Genomic DNA, 16,176 nt, shown 5'->3' with positions numbered 1-16,176 from the left:
CTCGCATTCCTCGCTACAGCCCCGGGATCGGCCCCAAGAAGTGAGCATCCTCCCCAAGGTCTCTAGAGGGCTCTAGTTCTGAAGCCCATGTTGCCACGCACTTAACCTCCATCAAGCGTCAATTTCCTTCCCACATGGAGTCCTCAGCCTCCTGCCAAGACCCCTCCTCTGCAGACTCCCTGCAGACGGCAGAGGTGCGATCTGCTGCCGTCCTGTCTGCTGTTGCCCGATGGAGCTCCTCGCTTCCCTTGGGCCTCAACTGAGAAGCCGAGGGATTCCTCCAAGGAAATTCACCACTTCTGGTGACAAGATCCAAAGGCTGGACCGTGAGTCCACTGGATCTCAGACTTCTCTTTCCCTAATGCTTGAGCATTTGGTTGGGGTCTTTATTAGAGTGACCAGACTTGGGTGGTTTTGCTATCTCTTTCCAGAAGGGGAGAAAGGTGGTATGACACTCCCCACTGTTCAGACGACACCAGGAAGATTCTGGGTGGATTTTCCCAGCATCTCAGTAACCCAGGGTCTGGCCCCTAAGAAAGCAGAGTCACGGAGAAGATTCTTAGGAATAGCATGGATGAGGTGGGGAAATTGGCATTAGGATAGGCCCCTTAATATCACTGCAGCCTCCAGGGACCTTCCTGCCCAGTCCTGGGCCAATGGATTCAGAAACAGAATTAGGCAACGAGGCATCTGTGAACCACTTTTATTGTCAGTAGGAAAGAGCAAAACTACAGAGATGGTGAGCTAGAAAAGAGACTGGTTGGTTGTATTAAAAAATGTAAGGTACAAACAGTAACCAAAAATAGAATAAAAAAAAGAATATTTAGAGGCTTTTCTGTTCTGTTAAGTGCTGGGACTTAGAAAATGAAATGAAAACACAGTTCCTTATACCTAAGAAACTGGGTTATAAAAAGATTCTGGAAGAAGACATTCTTGCTGGGTCCTCATGGCCCAAGAATCCATGGTGGGTCTTCCCCATCCACCACCCTTCCCCTGCCCCAGCTGAGGCTGAGTGTATTACCACTCAAGTTCAGGGATCCACTTGCCCCTCTGTCTCCTCTAAGTGAGGACAAATGATAAGGACATTCTTGCCACCCATGCCTCTCCTCTTCTGGAAACTCCCCTCCCTGGCTTTCCCTGTGCAGCCTCGGTCAGCAGCATCTCACAGGTCCGAGGACAGGAGGTCCGGGATCTGTTTGCCTTCTTCAGGCGATTTGCTGGCCAGCTGTGTGGGAGAAGAGAGCAAACACACACAACACCAAGATGGGGTTCTCATGAGCACCAAAGTGGGGCTTCCCAGTCCCAATCACAAGGGCTGCTACACTGCCCCCTGCCCAAAGCCCAGTGAGTGTGAGCTGCCATGATCTCGGGTTTGGCTAGAGATGCAGTACTAGGCAGTGGTTAAAGCACAGGCTTTGCTATTTCTGGGACCCCTCACTGGCTGTGTGATCTCGGGTACATCGCTTCCCTAACTCCGTGAACCATATAAAATCCTCATCCAGATGGAGGAAGATCAAATGGGGTGTGGGGAAGTGCTTAGCGTGGTGCCTGACTCACTGCACGCTCGCAGTAAACTTGTGATTTTCATAGTAGCCTAGTCTGATCAATATTATCTGGAGGATCAGAAATGTCATGGTACCTTCTCGATCTTGAGCAAAGACTGACAAGTAACAACAGGAGATGGGACTTGAAGAGTCAGTGCTTCAAAACTAGCTTTTAATTTGTAGAATTTTGGAATGAAAGTGCTTCAAAGAAAAAAAGCACTTTCAGCTTCCGAAGACAGGTGCCGAGTGGCTCGGACAGGAGCAACAAAGGGCAATTTAGGCTGGAACTAGCTGCCTGCTGCTTCTGAGCCCTGCACAGCCCCTAGCTGGGTCAGTCCTGGTCAGAGGAGTCACTTGGGTCCCCAGAGGAGAACTGCACTCCGGGCACTGCTGGACAGTGTCCCAGAGCTCAGGGCCCCCAACCATGCCTACCTGGGAGTGGCCACACATGCTCACAACCACACACAAGCGCGCACATGCATGCGCCCCCGTTTTCTCCTCTGCGCTGCTCTCTTCTCTTTCTCCTCCCAACATCCTCCCTTCCTTCTACCCTTCTGGGTCCTCACCATCGTCTTGAAGAACTGATTGACCTTCTTTCGTTTAAGCGTCTTCTTGTCACCGTCTGAGAGATGGAGGAAGGTCTGGCTGAGGCGGGGGGATGTGGTGGCCTCGTCCAACCCTGGCACGCCTGCCACCGAGAGTGTGAGGGCTGGAAGGGGAGCAGAGACAGGGTGTGAGTGAGTGGGTGGAGGAGAGGCGGCACCCAAGGGACAGGAAGGGTGACTTGATGGAGACGACGGGGGATGGGCTGTGAGACAGAGCCAGCACCCAGGGATCAAACATGGTGTCTGCCAAGAAGGAGGCAGGAGGTCCGTTTCCTGCCATTCCAGGGGGCATTGAAGCTGTCCTCTTCAGGTGAGGCTTGCCAAACCCTGCAGACAGTGGTCCTGCCTCCTGGCCCCTGTCCAAAGCCTCATCCAAGGGCTTCTGGAAACATGGGGGCTGAGGGAGGGAAGGCCCTTTGCCTCTTGGGCCCTGACTCCCTCAGGGAACAAAGGCCCCTGTTTGTCCCAGGGTAGGGAGGCAATAGGAACTTACTCTTCCTTCACCTCCCAATACCAACAACCTAGATTTCCCATTTTCACCAAAAGCAGGGGGAAGTGGGGAGAGTGCCCCCTCCACCTCTCCAACCCAGGTGCCACCTGGTGGAGGGGCCAGATGGCTTGGTGGTTACAGCCCCAGCTTAGAGTCACAGAGACCTGAAAAATTAGCTGCCCCTCTGATGTCAGTTTTGATATTGCAAAACGGGAGTATGAGCATGGATCTCCAGGATGCTGTTAGACCCACTGAGAGACGTGGGCGAAATGGCATGTGCTCACTCAAACACCACAGCTGTGTCTGGGCTACCCTGCATGGTGCAGCTGGCAGTGGTTAGGGCACGGTTCCAGGGCAGAGGGCCTGAGTCTGAACTCAGCCTCTGCCACTTACTAGCTCGTGACAGGCAGGAGACCAACATTCTCAGTGCCTCAGTTTCCTCACCCGTACAGTGGGGTGAATGACATTATCTCCTTCATAGGTGGGTGCTGCAGCATAAATAAAATAATGAAGGAGAAAAGTTAGCCCAGGGCCAGGCACCAGCAGCACTCAGGCAACAGCACGTGTCTCCGCTGCTATCTACCTGCCAGGTTCCACTGGGGCAGCATTGGCTCTGTCTTGCTTCTCTCTGTCCTGGCCCTTGCCACAGAGAGCCTGGCATGGAGCAGCAGACACTAAGGACTTGTTGCATGCCAGATGAAGCACTATAGGGCATGCTGCATCCCCTGCTGGGGACTCAGGTTCCCCTCTGTGAGTTAGGAATAGTCAGCTGTGTGCTGCTAACCTCCACGCTGGGCAATGAGTGAGTGATGGGGTGAGGGATGGACAGCATCTATGCATCAAAAGTTCTGCAGTTGTCAGATGTGGTGTAAAAAGGGGCCACAGGTCTCAGGGACATACCAGGGCAGACTTCCGATCCCTGGGGAGGCCTGGCTGACTGAGAACACAGGGCCACCTGCTGTGACAAGTGGATTCCTGGTGAATCCTGAGGACCAGAAGGATAGCAGGCCTCCACCCCAGCGCTGTTTGGAGCTTGCTGGGATGATTTCACCCACAGGAGGCGGTGGATGTGGGGAGAGATTGGAGGGCAGGAGCACCGTGAGGAGAGGCTCTCACCCCCGAATGCCTGGTTCACTTTGCTGTGAAGACATGGCCCCACCCATCCTCCACCCGCCAGGCTGGTGGCCCGCACTACCTCTGTCCCCCCACGCTGGTGGTGGCAGGGTGAGTACCTGGGATGGTGGGCATGGACTGGCTCGCAAAACTCATTTGAGAGAGGATGGACGTCCTGGGCGGGATGGCCGCATGCTCCGAGAGGTTGGTGTCACTCATGAACTCATGCTTCCTGGAAAGCTGGATGAATATACCACACACACACACATACCACAGAGGCTTAGCATGAGACATGCCTGGGCCCTGAAATGTCAGGGATGAGGGCTTGACATGGTTTCTATGGACCCAACTCTACATTCATGTATTCTGTTTTGTACCATTCTGTGCCAGCCTGCCATGTGTGCCTGCACAGGTCACATACTGTACAACTCCAGGGATGTGTGTGTAGGGGAGGGGGGACATTCATCTAGTCTATCATGTGAATGGTGCCCTCTAGAATTGTGAAACAAAGAGGACTTATTTCTACCCATTTTCCCCTGGGCAAGAGTAGCCTCGGAGGTCCACTGGGAAGTTTGTGGAGGGTACTTTCTTCACCAGAAAGCTTTTTAGCTGGCCCCTTGCCCTTTCACCTGGTACCCCTCCCCAGTCAGGACAATTAATCTCACTCCCCCTCCCAGGTTCCCAGAATACTTTCAACAAACCTCTTTTCCACAGGGAAACCAAGACTGTACCCAGGACTCTCTGGCACCAAGTCTCATTATTAAATAGTTATTGGTTTACAAGACCAAAACTCTCAAAGCCAGGGTGATGAAATTCTCATCTCTGCATCCCCACCTGGGCTCCTGGGGTACAGGAGGAGTTTAGCAGAGTCTGGGATGTCAATGGTTGGAATGGCTGTGGGGCTGGGGACAGAGGGCTGAGGGCTGTGCAGCACCAGGTGGGCTGCTTGCCCATCAGTGGGGGAAAAGGCTGCTTCTCCCCAGCTGTACAGAGCTCTCTACGATGGTGGAAAGGAATGCATAGGCCCTGGAGTCCAGCGGCCTGAGTTCAGATCCTGGCTTCCTCATGTCCCTTTTCATGAGCACGTGCTTCACCTCCCCACTCCTCACATGGTGCTCCTGCAACACCCACTGCCCTGCATCAGTGTGGCTTGAGTGGGACCATGTCTCCAAGCCCTGGGTATTGTGCCTGGCCCGTAATAGAGATTTGCTAACAGCGGTGGAGAGGCGACCTGCCTTGGCCGCTCACCCGCTTCAGGTCCGACTCGGCTGCTGCTTTCTCATCTGCGAACACCACGCTGCTCCTCTTCGTCCTCTTCTTGGACCTCCGCAGCTTGACCTCAGGCAGAGTGCTCCCTGGGGAGATTGGCTCCTCCTGCTCCACTTTCGGAGTCTTGGGTGGTGCTAATTCCAGGTCAAAGCTGAAGGGTAAGAGGGACGGCAGTAGAAACTGCAGTTAGAACTTCAGTGAAACGGCCTTGCAGGGACCCAGAGGGCCAAAGGGGACCTTCACACTGACTGAGCTATCACTCCAAGGTCAAGGATAGATCAGTTAACCTTGCAGAGAATTTAGGAAGGCACTTGCTTAATTTGCAAACATTCAAAAAGCAGAGGTAAATAAAATTGAAGGAGGTAAGTCATAAAAAAAGAAAGACTAGTGGCAAATGGAGAAAACTGGTTAAAACATGGATCTGGATTCTGCCACTTCTTAGCTGAATGACTTTGGGTAAATCACTCAACTTCCCCGAGCCATCATTTCCTTTTCAGTAAACGGGAGTATTTGCAATGACCTCGCAGAACGGCCATGTGATGAGATCTGAGGAACCCTTAGCACATTCTTGTCACATGGTGGGAGCTGGATTTTTCATGGTGTCTATTATTAGAACAGTTGAGTTGGGCAGGGTAGAGCCAGAGGGCTCCAGGAAGGTGGAAGGGGGTGCAAGAGAGAGGCCTTTGACAGAGGTTGGGGGGAGGGCAGGAGGAGGAGCTCTGCAATGGGGATTTCCAGTCCTGGTTGGAAAGAGCTCCCTTGGGAGGGACTGGACCCCTGTCAGAGCTGAGAACATTCCAGATGGATGCTCCATCAGGAGCTCTGGCTGGTTGGTAGTGATCACTGGACTGGGAGTCTGGGGGCTGCAGGTGAGTCCTGGTGGGTCCTCAGGAAAAGCCACCTTGCCTCTCTGAGCCTCTGATGACCTTCTAAACATGGCACTTAACCATGCAGCCTCATGGGGCAGTTGTGAGGGCTTTAATGAGGCTCTGGATGGGGAGAGGCTTTCACACTGAAAGCAGCAAGGAGTAGAATGGGAGCCTCTGGGGAAGAAAGAGACGGAGGGAGGCTTTTCCAGGGGCTGGGCCAGGGAGGCCAAGGTGCAGGGCTGGCTGGGGGCAGGGAATGACCTCTCGGATGTTGTCTTGCTGGGGGTGCTGCAGTCAGAATTCATGGAGGCCAGAGAGATGATGGACATCTGCCGGTAGGAGCGCAGCATGGACCTGGGGCGGCCCACTCTCCTGTCGTCGAAGTCCGGCTGTGGCAGAACAAACAGGAGGTTAGTGGTGTGGCCTCAGCCTTCTGCTGCCTGCCTCCTCCACCTGGGCAGGCAGAACTGTCAGGCTGGGAAGGGAAGCAGCTGTTAAGCTGTCCTGGCTGGCTGAGGCTAGGGGGTTATTGTACTTGGAGTTTGGCTGGCCTTTATTCCTGGTCCCTGGAAGGCAATCTCTAAATCCTTGGAATTTCCTGTGTGAAAAGAATGTCTTTGTACTCATGGTGGCCCCCTGAATCATACCTGCCTTTATGCTACAGAGATGACTCAGGATGGGACTGGCCAGTCCAGAAAGGTCAGCCATGCATGTGATTACAGGGCTGGGGCTTCGAGCCATATACTATCAGCTCAACTTCCAGGGAGGGAATGGGGGCTGAAGATTGATTTCAATCATGTGGCCAATGATTCAATGTCATGACTGCATAATGAAACCCCAATAAAAACTCTGGACACTTAGGCTCAGGTGTACTTCTCTGGCTGGTGATCACACATCAATGTGTCAGAGGGGGAACCCAAGGACATGGAAGCTTCATGTTTGGGACCCTCCCAGACTGCACCCTGTTTATCTCTTCATCTGACCAGTCCTGACTTGTATCCTGAACTGAAATCATAAATATGGTGCTTTCCTGAGTTCTGAATTGTTCTAATGAATTATCAAATCTGAGGAGGAAGTGGGAACCCCCACTTTGTAACAGCTGAGCAGAAGTATGGGTGGCCGGGGGACCCTGGAACTTGTGGCTGGTGTCTGAGGGGGTAGGGTGATCTGTGGAGGACTGTGCTTTTTATCTGTGAAATCTGACCTAAATCCAGGCAGTTAGCCTCAGGATCACATTGCAGGATTCCACATAGGGAGTACTGAAAGAGGCAACCTGTCTCATGGGAAAAATCTTTGAACCAAAAGACACTAGACCTGAGTTCACCTCTAGGCTCTTCCAGTAACTCACTTCCCCTCTCTGGGCCTCAGTCTTCCTATCTGTAAAACGAGAGAGTTGGGCCAGATGGTCTTTAAGGAACAGTGTAGTCTTGATGTCTTATGCTTCCACTTTATGGGGAAGAGGATAAAGAACCATGCAGCTCAGTGCTAAAAGCACTGGCTCTGAAGCCAGCAGAGCCAGGTGTAACTTTGACCTTCACTTGCCTGCTATGTCGCCTTTGGCAAGTTACCTGACAATTCTGAACTTCAGAAGAAACACAAGGGGCTAAAAATCATTCCTACAGCCCAGGCTTGCTGTGAGGATTAAATGCAGATGTAAAGTGCTTAGATCAGGTCTAGCACATAGTAGGTGCTTCATCAATGCAGCTTTTATTATTATACAGTCCCTTGAGTGCTAAGGGCTCAATTTGTAATGTCTTTACTGGGGGTGATTTTTAAGGAACCAAGTTTATAGGAAAGTTCCCCTGGATCGACTTCAGCAATACTGGCCATCAGTCCCTTCTCCTCGAGGGCAGGTTCCTTTGCTGGTTCCCTTCTAGCTGTGGTCTCCATCACCCTCCCCTGCCCTGCCCCACCCTGTCTTACCCCTCCTGGCCACAAGGACCACCATACCATCTCTCTGACTCCATACTCCTTCTCCACCTTCACTTTCAGATTCTTGAAACATTCTTCCATCCGGTCATGGAAGGGCCGTAGGTTTTCTGACACCCTTTTCTCGTGGATCTTGATCCCAGCTCCCAGGAAGGGGATCTGGAGAGAAAGTGGTAAATGATGAAACAGAGGCTGACCAGCTGGCCTCAGCCTGGAACCCACGCTATCAAGGAGGTTGAGATCCATTCTGCCTGCCAAGGATTCGAGGGCTTCAGGGTCATCAGAGATCTGCACACAGGGTCCCCAGACACAGTGAATGGGGAAGGCTGCAACCTTGCGGTTTGCTCTGAAGGGGGGAGAAAGATCTCCAACTGCCCTTGTCCCATGGAAGGGACCCACCCCATTAGAGGCCACATGCTTGGGAAAATCTCCCCCTTGTAGGATCTACTGAGGGGCAGAAGGCAGGGAGCAGAGGGGAGGAATCTCTGTTGCTTTGACTAAGAAGTTCTTGGCAATACAGAAGTGAAAGTATGAATGTCAGAAGCTGGAGACAGAGGAAGGGAAGAGCTGAGAGGAAAAGGAGGAGGGGCTACAGCCTCGTCTTACAACATGGACTTGCAACTACACTTTACATGGCTGCTGAAGCAAGATATGGAAGTGTTAGTATCATCAAGTCAACCAACCAATAGGGAGCTTTTAAAAAGTGATGTAAACATCTTGGGAATCTGGGGGAGGAGGGGAGGACTGATGCGAGGGGGCTAAAGTCTTATTTATCCACAAAGGAGGTCGATGGATACTGTATACAGGGTAGGTACAACAGGGAGAGTGGTGGTCGCCACTATAAGGGACAGCTGGGAAGGTAGTTGTGTGGCCTCCGGGAAACAAGGGAGACAGCATGGATTAGTTGGGGAAAAAATGTAATTTGTCCATGATGATGACATAAAGATGTTTCTACCTCCTTCTCTCGGAGGTCTCCCCAAAACAAGGCAAAGGAGAAACTGAAATCTTCAGTGAGACTTGGAAACATCTATGAACCTGCCCCATAATACGTGCAGGTGGATGGTGGATGGAGGGTGGTAACTGACCTTCCAGAGCAGAGGAGAGAGCTGGTGATAGGAAGAGGCCAGTCTGCCTCTAGGAACCCAGGAGAAGCTCAGGGATGGGAGGCACCAGGCACCACAGAAAACCTGGGGTGAGTGGAAGAGCCAAACACAGAGGGATGGGTTGAAGTTCAGTATCAGCAGCAGCTGGACTGCCAGATGCCACCACTTCACCTTGCAGCCAAGTGGTATGTATTTCCATTTCCCCAAGAAGCAGGAGCTTATCCTCTAGGACAATTGGAATGAGGATCTCTGGACTTAGGGGTACCAGGCACAACAGAGGGCAGAACAGGAATCAGAATGGAAATAAGAGGTTGAAGTCTGCATATGGATGTGAGACCGTCACTTCCCAATTCTCAAATGGCCAGCGGCACTGCAGCTGGGGAGATCTTCCTATGTAACAGCTTGAAGGGTCTGACTCTGGAGAAAGCAATGGTCCCATTTCGATTCAGACAGAAGGAAAGAAATAATAGAGGTAAGAGCAGACAGGAATGAGACAGAAAACAAACTTAGAACAGAGAGGATCAACAAAGCCAGTAGCTGGCTCTTTGCAAAGATATGACATTGATAAACTGCTAAAAAGACTAATCAAGAAAACAGGGTACCAATAACCAATATCAGGATTGAAATAAGAGTATCACTACAGGAAGTAAAACATTATAAAAGATTGTAAGAGGATATTATTAAAAAGTTTATGTCAACAAATTTAATACTTAGATAAAATGGACAAATTGCTAGAAAAACATAATTTATCAAAAAGGATACAAAAGAAACAGAAAATCTGAAAACTCTTAAGTAAGTTGAATATACACTTTTAAACATTCCTGGCCCATAGGGCTTCACTGACAAATTCTAGGATACATTAAGGGGATTTAAAAAATGCCAACTCTAGGGCTGGCCCCATGGCTCACTTGGGAGAGTGTAGCGCTGGTAGCACTGAGGTAACGGGTTCGGATCCTATATAGGGATGGCCGGGGCACTCACTGGCTGAGCGTGGTGCAGACCACACTGTGCCAAAGGTTGCAATCCCCTTACCAGTCAAAAAAAAAAAAAATGCCAACTCTATACAAACTCTTCCAAAAAATTGAAAAATAGGGAACAATCTTCAACTCACTCTTTGAGACTAAAATAACTTATAAAAATTGAACAAGGGTATTACAAGACTGGAAAATTACAGGCTAATATATCTTTTGAGCATAGATGCAAAAATACTAAAGAACACATACACAAAGAGAGATCAGCAATATATAAAAAGGATAATATATTATGACAAATCAGGATTTATTTCATATATGCAAGGTTGATTTAATATTCCTGTATCAACTAACAGAATAAAGGAGAGCATTAACAGAATAAACATAATAATGTTAATTAACATTAACAGAATAAAGGAGAAAAATAATGAGTATCTTAATAGAAAATTAAAAACCCATTCACAACAAACCAGCAAACTAGGCATAGAATGGAACATCTCTAAATCGTCATACTCTGTGTGAAATATTGACTCTGTCCTGACACTGGGGACACCGATGTACTCTCTGGTATTCATCAGTGCAATAAGGCAAGAAGAATAATTAAATAGTATAAGATTGAAAAATAAGAAGTAAAACTTTTTATAATAGCAGATGGTATGATTGTGCATAAAGAACATTCAACAGAATCTACAAACAAATTTATTAAGTGAATTTAGTAAGGTTGCTGGATACAAGGTCAACATACCGAAAAAAAATAAAATCAATTGTGTTGATATTGAAAAACAGAAAGTGAAAATTAAAAAACACTATCATTGACAATAGAATTAAAAATATAAAATACCTAGGAATAAACTAATAAACTATGTGAAAGACCTCTACACTGAAAACTACAAATCTTTGCTGAGATAAATTAAAGAACTAAAGAAATGGAGAGATATTTCATGTTCATGAATTGGAAGACTTGATATTGTTAAATGTAATTCTCCCAAAATTAAACTAAATATTTATGCATTCCTAATCAAAATCTCAATGTGCTTTGGGGAGTGTGTAGAAATAGACAGGCTGGTTTTAAAATTTATATGGAAGTACAAAGAACTTAGAAGAACAAGATAAACTTAAAGAGAAATAGCAATTTGGAGTACTCTCACTACTAGATGTCAAGCCTTCCTATAAAGTGATGGTAATTACGACAGCGGGTATTGGTGCAAGCATGGGCAGCAGACCAATGGACAAAACAGAAAGTCCAGAAATACACACACACATATGGTCATTTTATGTCAAAGGTGGGGCAAGTAGTTTTTCAACAAATAGTGGTGAAGTAATTGGAAATCTGTATGTGAAATAATTCACCCCTTACTTCACATCAGTCAAAATGGATCATACACCTAAATGTGTAAGATGAAACAATACAACTTCAGAATTAAACACAGGAGAATATCCTTCATGATCTTCAGGTAGACATCCCTTAAAATGGACACAAAAGTGCTAATCATTAAAAAAGGAGATAAGCTGGACCTCACAATTACAAACTTCCATGAATCACAATACATGATTTGGAAAGTAAACAGATAAGCCATAGACCGAAAGAAGATATCTGTACTACATATATTTGAAAAAGGATTCATATCTTGAATATGTGTAAACAATAATAAATCAATAATAAAAAGACAACTCAATTAATAGAATAAGTAGAAGATTTGAACAAGTATTTCCAAAAAGGGTTATCCAACTAAGCCAATAAACATGTGAAAAGGTGCTGAACACCATCGCTCAAGAAGAAATTACAATTTAAAACTAAACTGAGATCCAACTGCACAACCATCAGAAGGACTAAAATTAAAAGGACTCACAGTGCCAATTGTCAGTGAGAATGTAAATTTGTTCAGCCACTTTGGAAAACTGCTTCTAGTATCCAGTAAGGCTAAACATGTGTGACCCAGCAATTGTAGTACTAGAGGTGCACTGTGGGAATTGAGTGCTTTCGTCTACCAGAAGACATGAACACGAACGTTCATTGCAACTTTACCCATAATACCCAAAACCTAAAAACAACCCTAATGTCTACCAACAGGAATATGGATCAATAAATTGGTATACTATATGTTCATACAATGGATAACACTTAGAAACCAAAGACGAACCTCTGATATGTGCACCAACCTGAAATGATTCTCAAGGACATCATGCTAAGCAAGAGAAAACAGACACAAAATGGTTTATGCTGTATAATACAATTTGTATGAAACTCGAGAGCAGCCAAAACTAACCTATGGTGATAGAAGTTTGGCAGTATCTACTAAAGCTAAATATTCTCATATGCTATGACCAAGCAATTCCATGCCTAGGTACACACACAACAGAAATTGTGCTTATGTGTGCTAAAAAGACATGTACAAGGATATCCAGAACATTGTTACTTGTAATTTCTCCAAACTGAAATCAGCCCTATTCTCCACCAGCAGAAAAAAGAATAAATATATTTTGGTTATAGAATCCAACTGTGTAGACTACTTACAGCAACAAAGTGAATGAATGATAGCTATGTACAACAAAATGAATGAATTTGACAAACATAACATTGAGCAAAATAAGACACAAAAGAACACATACTGTGTAGTTCCACTCATTTATAGGTCAGAAATAATCCAAAGTAAACTATGGTGTTTAGGAGTGAGTGGGCAGTAAAACTATTTTTAAAAAGCAAGTAAATAATTGCTGTAAAAGCAGGAAAGTGGTCAATCTTGGGGAGGGATGCCAATGACCAGGAGAAGTTATATAAGGTGGGCTTAGGGGTGCTAGCAGAGTTCTATTTCTATGTCTGGGTGGTGGTCACTTGGTTGTAAGCTTTGTGATAAATCAATGAGCTGTATATTTCTGTGTGTACTTTGTGTGTAATATTAAACAACTTTCTATGCCAATAAATATAGAGAAAGTTTTTACAAAGAAAAAAACATTAAGAAACTATCGATCTTAAAAATCTGTGAAATCTTGAACACAAAATGTACTTTAAAAGCTTCGGCATTTGTTGGGTTGCCAGAGGTGTAAGTACATTCACCCTTTGAAGTCTTGGGTTCTCAAGTTTTGAGAAAATCCAAAGTTTACTTGGCTTTGCAAAACCAAGATACAGTCTAGAATTAAGCTCCAAGCAGTTGGGGAACAGGCCTAGGTTTGTCCATCACTCTATCTCTGTTGCCCGACACTGTGCCTGGGACACAGGGTACAATAAACATAGGGTGCAAGAATGCACAAAATGGAATGGATGAGGAAGCACTAATTTGTTGTGTGTAGTACTGCAAAAAAGGCTGCCTTCAGCATGAGCAGGGCTACACGTTTTGAGTGCAGGTGCCCATAGTTAGGGTGCCTGGGCTCTGGATGGGAGGGACATGGCCCAGGGCAATCTCCTTTGGAGGTTAAGTGCGTCTCTGTAACGTGGTGGCCTCGGGGCAGCGGGTGGTGCTAAGGAGAAGGTGGCCAGTAGGGGGCGCTGTCTAAAGGGGACTAGCTAAGGGCTCTTAAGAAGTAACATCTAATACATTTGAAGTCTCTCTTCTTTGTTTGTAGTGCTTCTCTAATTAGCTCCTAGACTTTGGCAGAATTTTCTTAGAAAGTACGACCTGGTGATACAGCTGTGCTGTGAGGCTGAGGTCCGTGCTTTGGGTGTGGTGAACACAGACGAGAAGAGGTGCTAGTGGACAGGCCCAGAGCAGCGTAATGGATTGAGTGCCACCCAGCGATGAAGTGAATTTGAGCGACATGTTAGCCTTCCCTGGGGCACCCCAGAAATATCCTAGGAGGGGAATCAATCAAAGCCTGGCTTTCCTGCTTCCCAAGTTGGGGCCGGTGAGGAAGAATATCATTATTTAAATATTAAAGGACATGACGACCCCAGAAGGCTAGGGACCTTGGGGATATTTGGGTTTCACAGGTGGCACAAGGTAAAAAGGGAGAGAAAAATTCCAGACACATAAAATGCATTCAGGAAAAGTGTGTATGTGTAGTGCTTGGTGTTTCATTTTTAAAGTCTCACTTTTTATAAATTGGCAGAGGCAGAGAAGGACTGGAATAAGGAATCCTTATTTTAAGAAAAGAGGCTGCACCCAGTACTTCTCATTCTCTGATTTCCCTAGAGAAACAGAAACTCCCTAGCACAAACGCTTGCATTTCTTTGCACAGTGACTGGCGAGGAGGGAGAAGGGGAGGACAGGCAGCTGCTAACTGCTGCTCCCTGCCCTGAGCCTCCCACCAGCTCCTCCACACCCCCCCCAGACCACCCCTGGGTTCTGCCTTGATGGTTGGTCTGCCCAGAGCTCAGAACTGAGAAAGGGGCTCCTACAAGCCTGGAGGGGGAGCCTGGTCCTTTGAAAGCCTCTATGGGAGGGACTTAGCATGCTGTTTCTTCTGCAGGAAGAGGGAGAGGGAGAGAGAGATAAAGGGGAGGGAGGAGAGGAAGGGAAGCAGAGAGAAGTAAGATGTGAGGGGGGTGGGAGCTGAGAGAGGCAAAAGAGAGAGGGGAAAGATAGCAGCAGAGAGCTTCTGGGGCGGGGGGGGGGGGGACACACAGAAAGAAAGAGAGAAAGGAGGAAAGAAAGTCTGCAAGAAGACAAGCAGCCAGCTAGAGAGAGCAGGGCGGCAGGAACAGCAGTATCTTCTGAGCCCTGGGGCTTGGATCTGGAGCCTGAGCAGTAACTTGTGCAGGATGCAGACACTTTGAGAACGAACCAACCAAAGACCTCAATTATTTTCAAAACCTGATATCCATTGGAGCAATAAACTGAGTCAGCCTTAGAAGGGGGAGGGGTGGGGCTGGGGGCCCAAGGCTTGTATTACCTCATCGGTGTGTGCTTGTGTGGGAGGAAGGTGGTGATGGGTGTGGGGTCTGGTTTTCATTTCTGTCCCACTGTGAAAAGCCACTTTCTGAATTCAATGTCAAATAATGCAGTCTTAGCAACAGCCAGCACAGCATTGCTGCCTGGCACCCGTTGACCAGCCAGCACCCTAGGGTACAGTGCCCCAAATCTCTGTTCCATGTTGAGCCTGCTCAGGTGTGACTGAGTCAGGAGAGGGGCCAAAAGGCAAGGAACCTGAGGTCATAGGAATCAGGCCAGGCCAGCCAGAGGCTAGCTGAGGGCAGGTGAACCATGGCGAGGGGAAAGGCAGGAGGGCTGCAAGCTCCCCAGTCCAGCTCTGCATACCTGCCACGCAATCAGGTCCTTCAGGCGGCTCAGCTTGTCCTGGTCCTCAGGGTGGTCCCTGGTGTACTCTTCCGTGAAGAAGGCCTGGGGTGGACAGACAGGAGTTTGAGGTTTCCTGTTCATTTGGCTTGGACCCCACAACCTATCTCTCTGGCACTGGGAGAAGGTTCGATTTGAGAGGGGCAGGAATGAAGTCACAGGTATTTGGATGGCATAGGGACTGACACTGTCTTCTCTTCCTAGAGGCTCAGGTCAGCACCCACTGAGAGTGGGCTCTAAACTCCAAGGATGTAGTTCTCAAAGTGGGGTTCCCAAACCAGGAGTAGCATCACCTGGGAACTTGTTAGAGATGAACATTCTCTGGCCCCACCCAGACCTGCTGGATCAGGAACTTTGGGGCTGGGGTGGGGGACCTGTGTGTTAAGAAGCCCTGTGGGGATTCTGATGCACCTTAAATTTGAGAATGTTGTTCTAAGGAAAAGAACTCAATAACGAGTTTCATCTGGTGGGTGTTCCAGCTCACCTTGAGGCCTGTCCCATTGCAAGTGGCCCTGGCAGCTCTCTAGCTCTTTCTGGGGCTCATGTCCTTAGTGTGTATACACATACATACACACAGATATCACTCCTCAAGGCTGAGGAAAGGGTTATTGATGATGACTATACATCATCTGAGTCTGAGCTCAGCTGAAAGGACCAATTGGGTGACTAGAATTACTATCCCTGAATTATACTATTGTATAAAAGCTATGTCGTCAGCCTGAGAAATTGGTTTTTTCCCCCAGTGGATAATGTGACTCGTATAACTGATACTATTTCTCTTTTTGCTATGGTCACCAGGAAGCTCAAAAATGAAATCTGTGGCTCAAAAGTGTGGGTCTTTTTGTAGGGCCCTTATGACCTAGATCTAGATTATAACCACCACCCACCCCCCAACCTTGGAGTTGATTTCCTAGTCTTTCTGTATTTTCACAGATTCTGAGTTTCATTTTTTTCCATTTGTATACATCATTTCAAATCCTCTGTGGAAGAAATGGCTTTACACAAGGGGCATGTACTTCGACTCGTGGCTCCTGTACTTTTCAGATCTGGCT

At 47.6% G+C, this 16,176-nt stretch overlaps 1 protein-coding gene across 1 annotated transcript in view; it reads right to left on the bottom strand.

Annotated features, from left to right (window-relative positions):
• Positions 1-1,162: 1,162 nt before the first annotated feature.
• DOCK2 (dedicator of cytokinesis 2) overlaps positions 1,163-16,176 on the bottom strand; it is a 396,194-nt gene continuing 381,180 nt past the window's right edge. Inside the window, exons 46-52 of the mRNA XM_063087676.1 lie at positions 15,086-15,169; positions 7,841-7,978; positions 6,152-6,279; positions 5,001-5,172; positions 3,872-3,992; positions 2,111-2,253; positions 1,163-1,225 (exon numbers count right to left, since the gene is read on the bottom strand). Of these exons, the coding sequence (XP_062943746.1) occupies positions 1,163-1,225; positions 2,111-2,253; positions 3,872-3,992; positions 5,001-5,172; positions 6,152-6,279; positions 7,841-7,978; positions 15,086-15,169 (849 nt within the window). The remainder of the gene's footprint in view (positions 1,226-2,110; positions 2,254-3,871; positions 3,993-5,000; positions 5,173-6,151; positions 6,280-7,840; positions 7,979-15,085; positions 15,170-16,176) is intronic.

The sequence above is a fragment of the Cynocephalus volans genome, chromosome 2 (genome assembly GCF_027409185.1).
Source record: "Cynocephalus volans isolate mCynVol1 chromosome 2, mCynVol1.pri, whole genome shotgun sequence".
NCBI lineage: Eukaryota > Metazoa > Chordata > Mammalia > Dermoptera > Cynocephalidae > Cynocephalus > Cynocephalus volans.
Note: the sequence above shows the minus strand (reverse complement) of the source record. Positions and strands in the feature narration are given on the sequence as shown.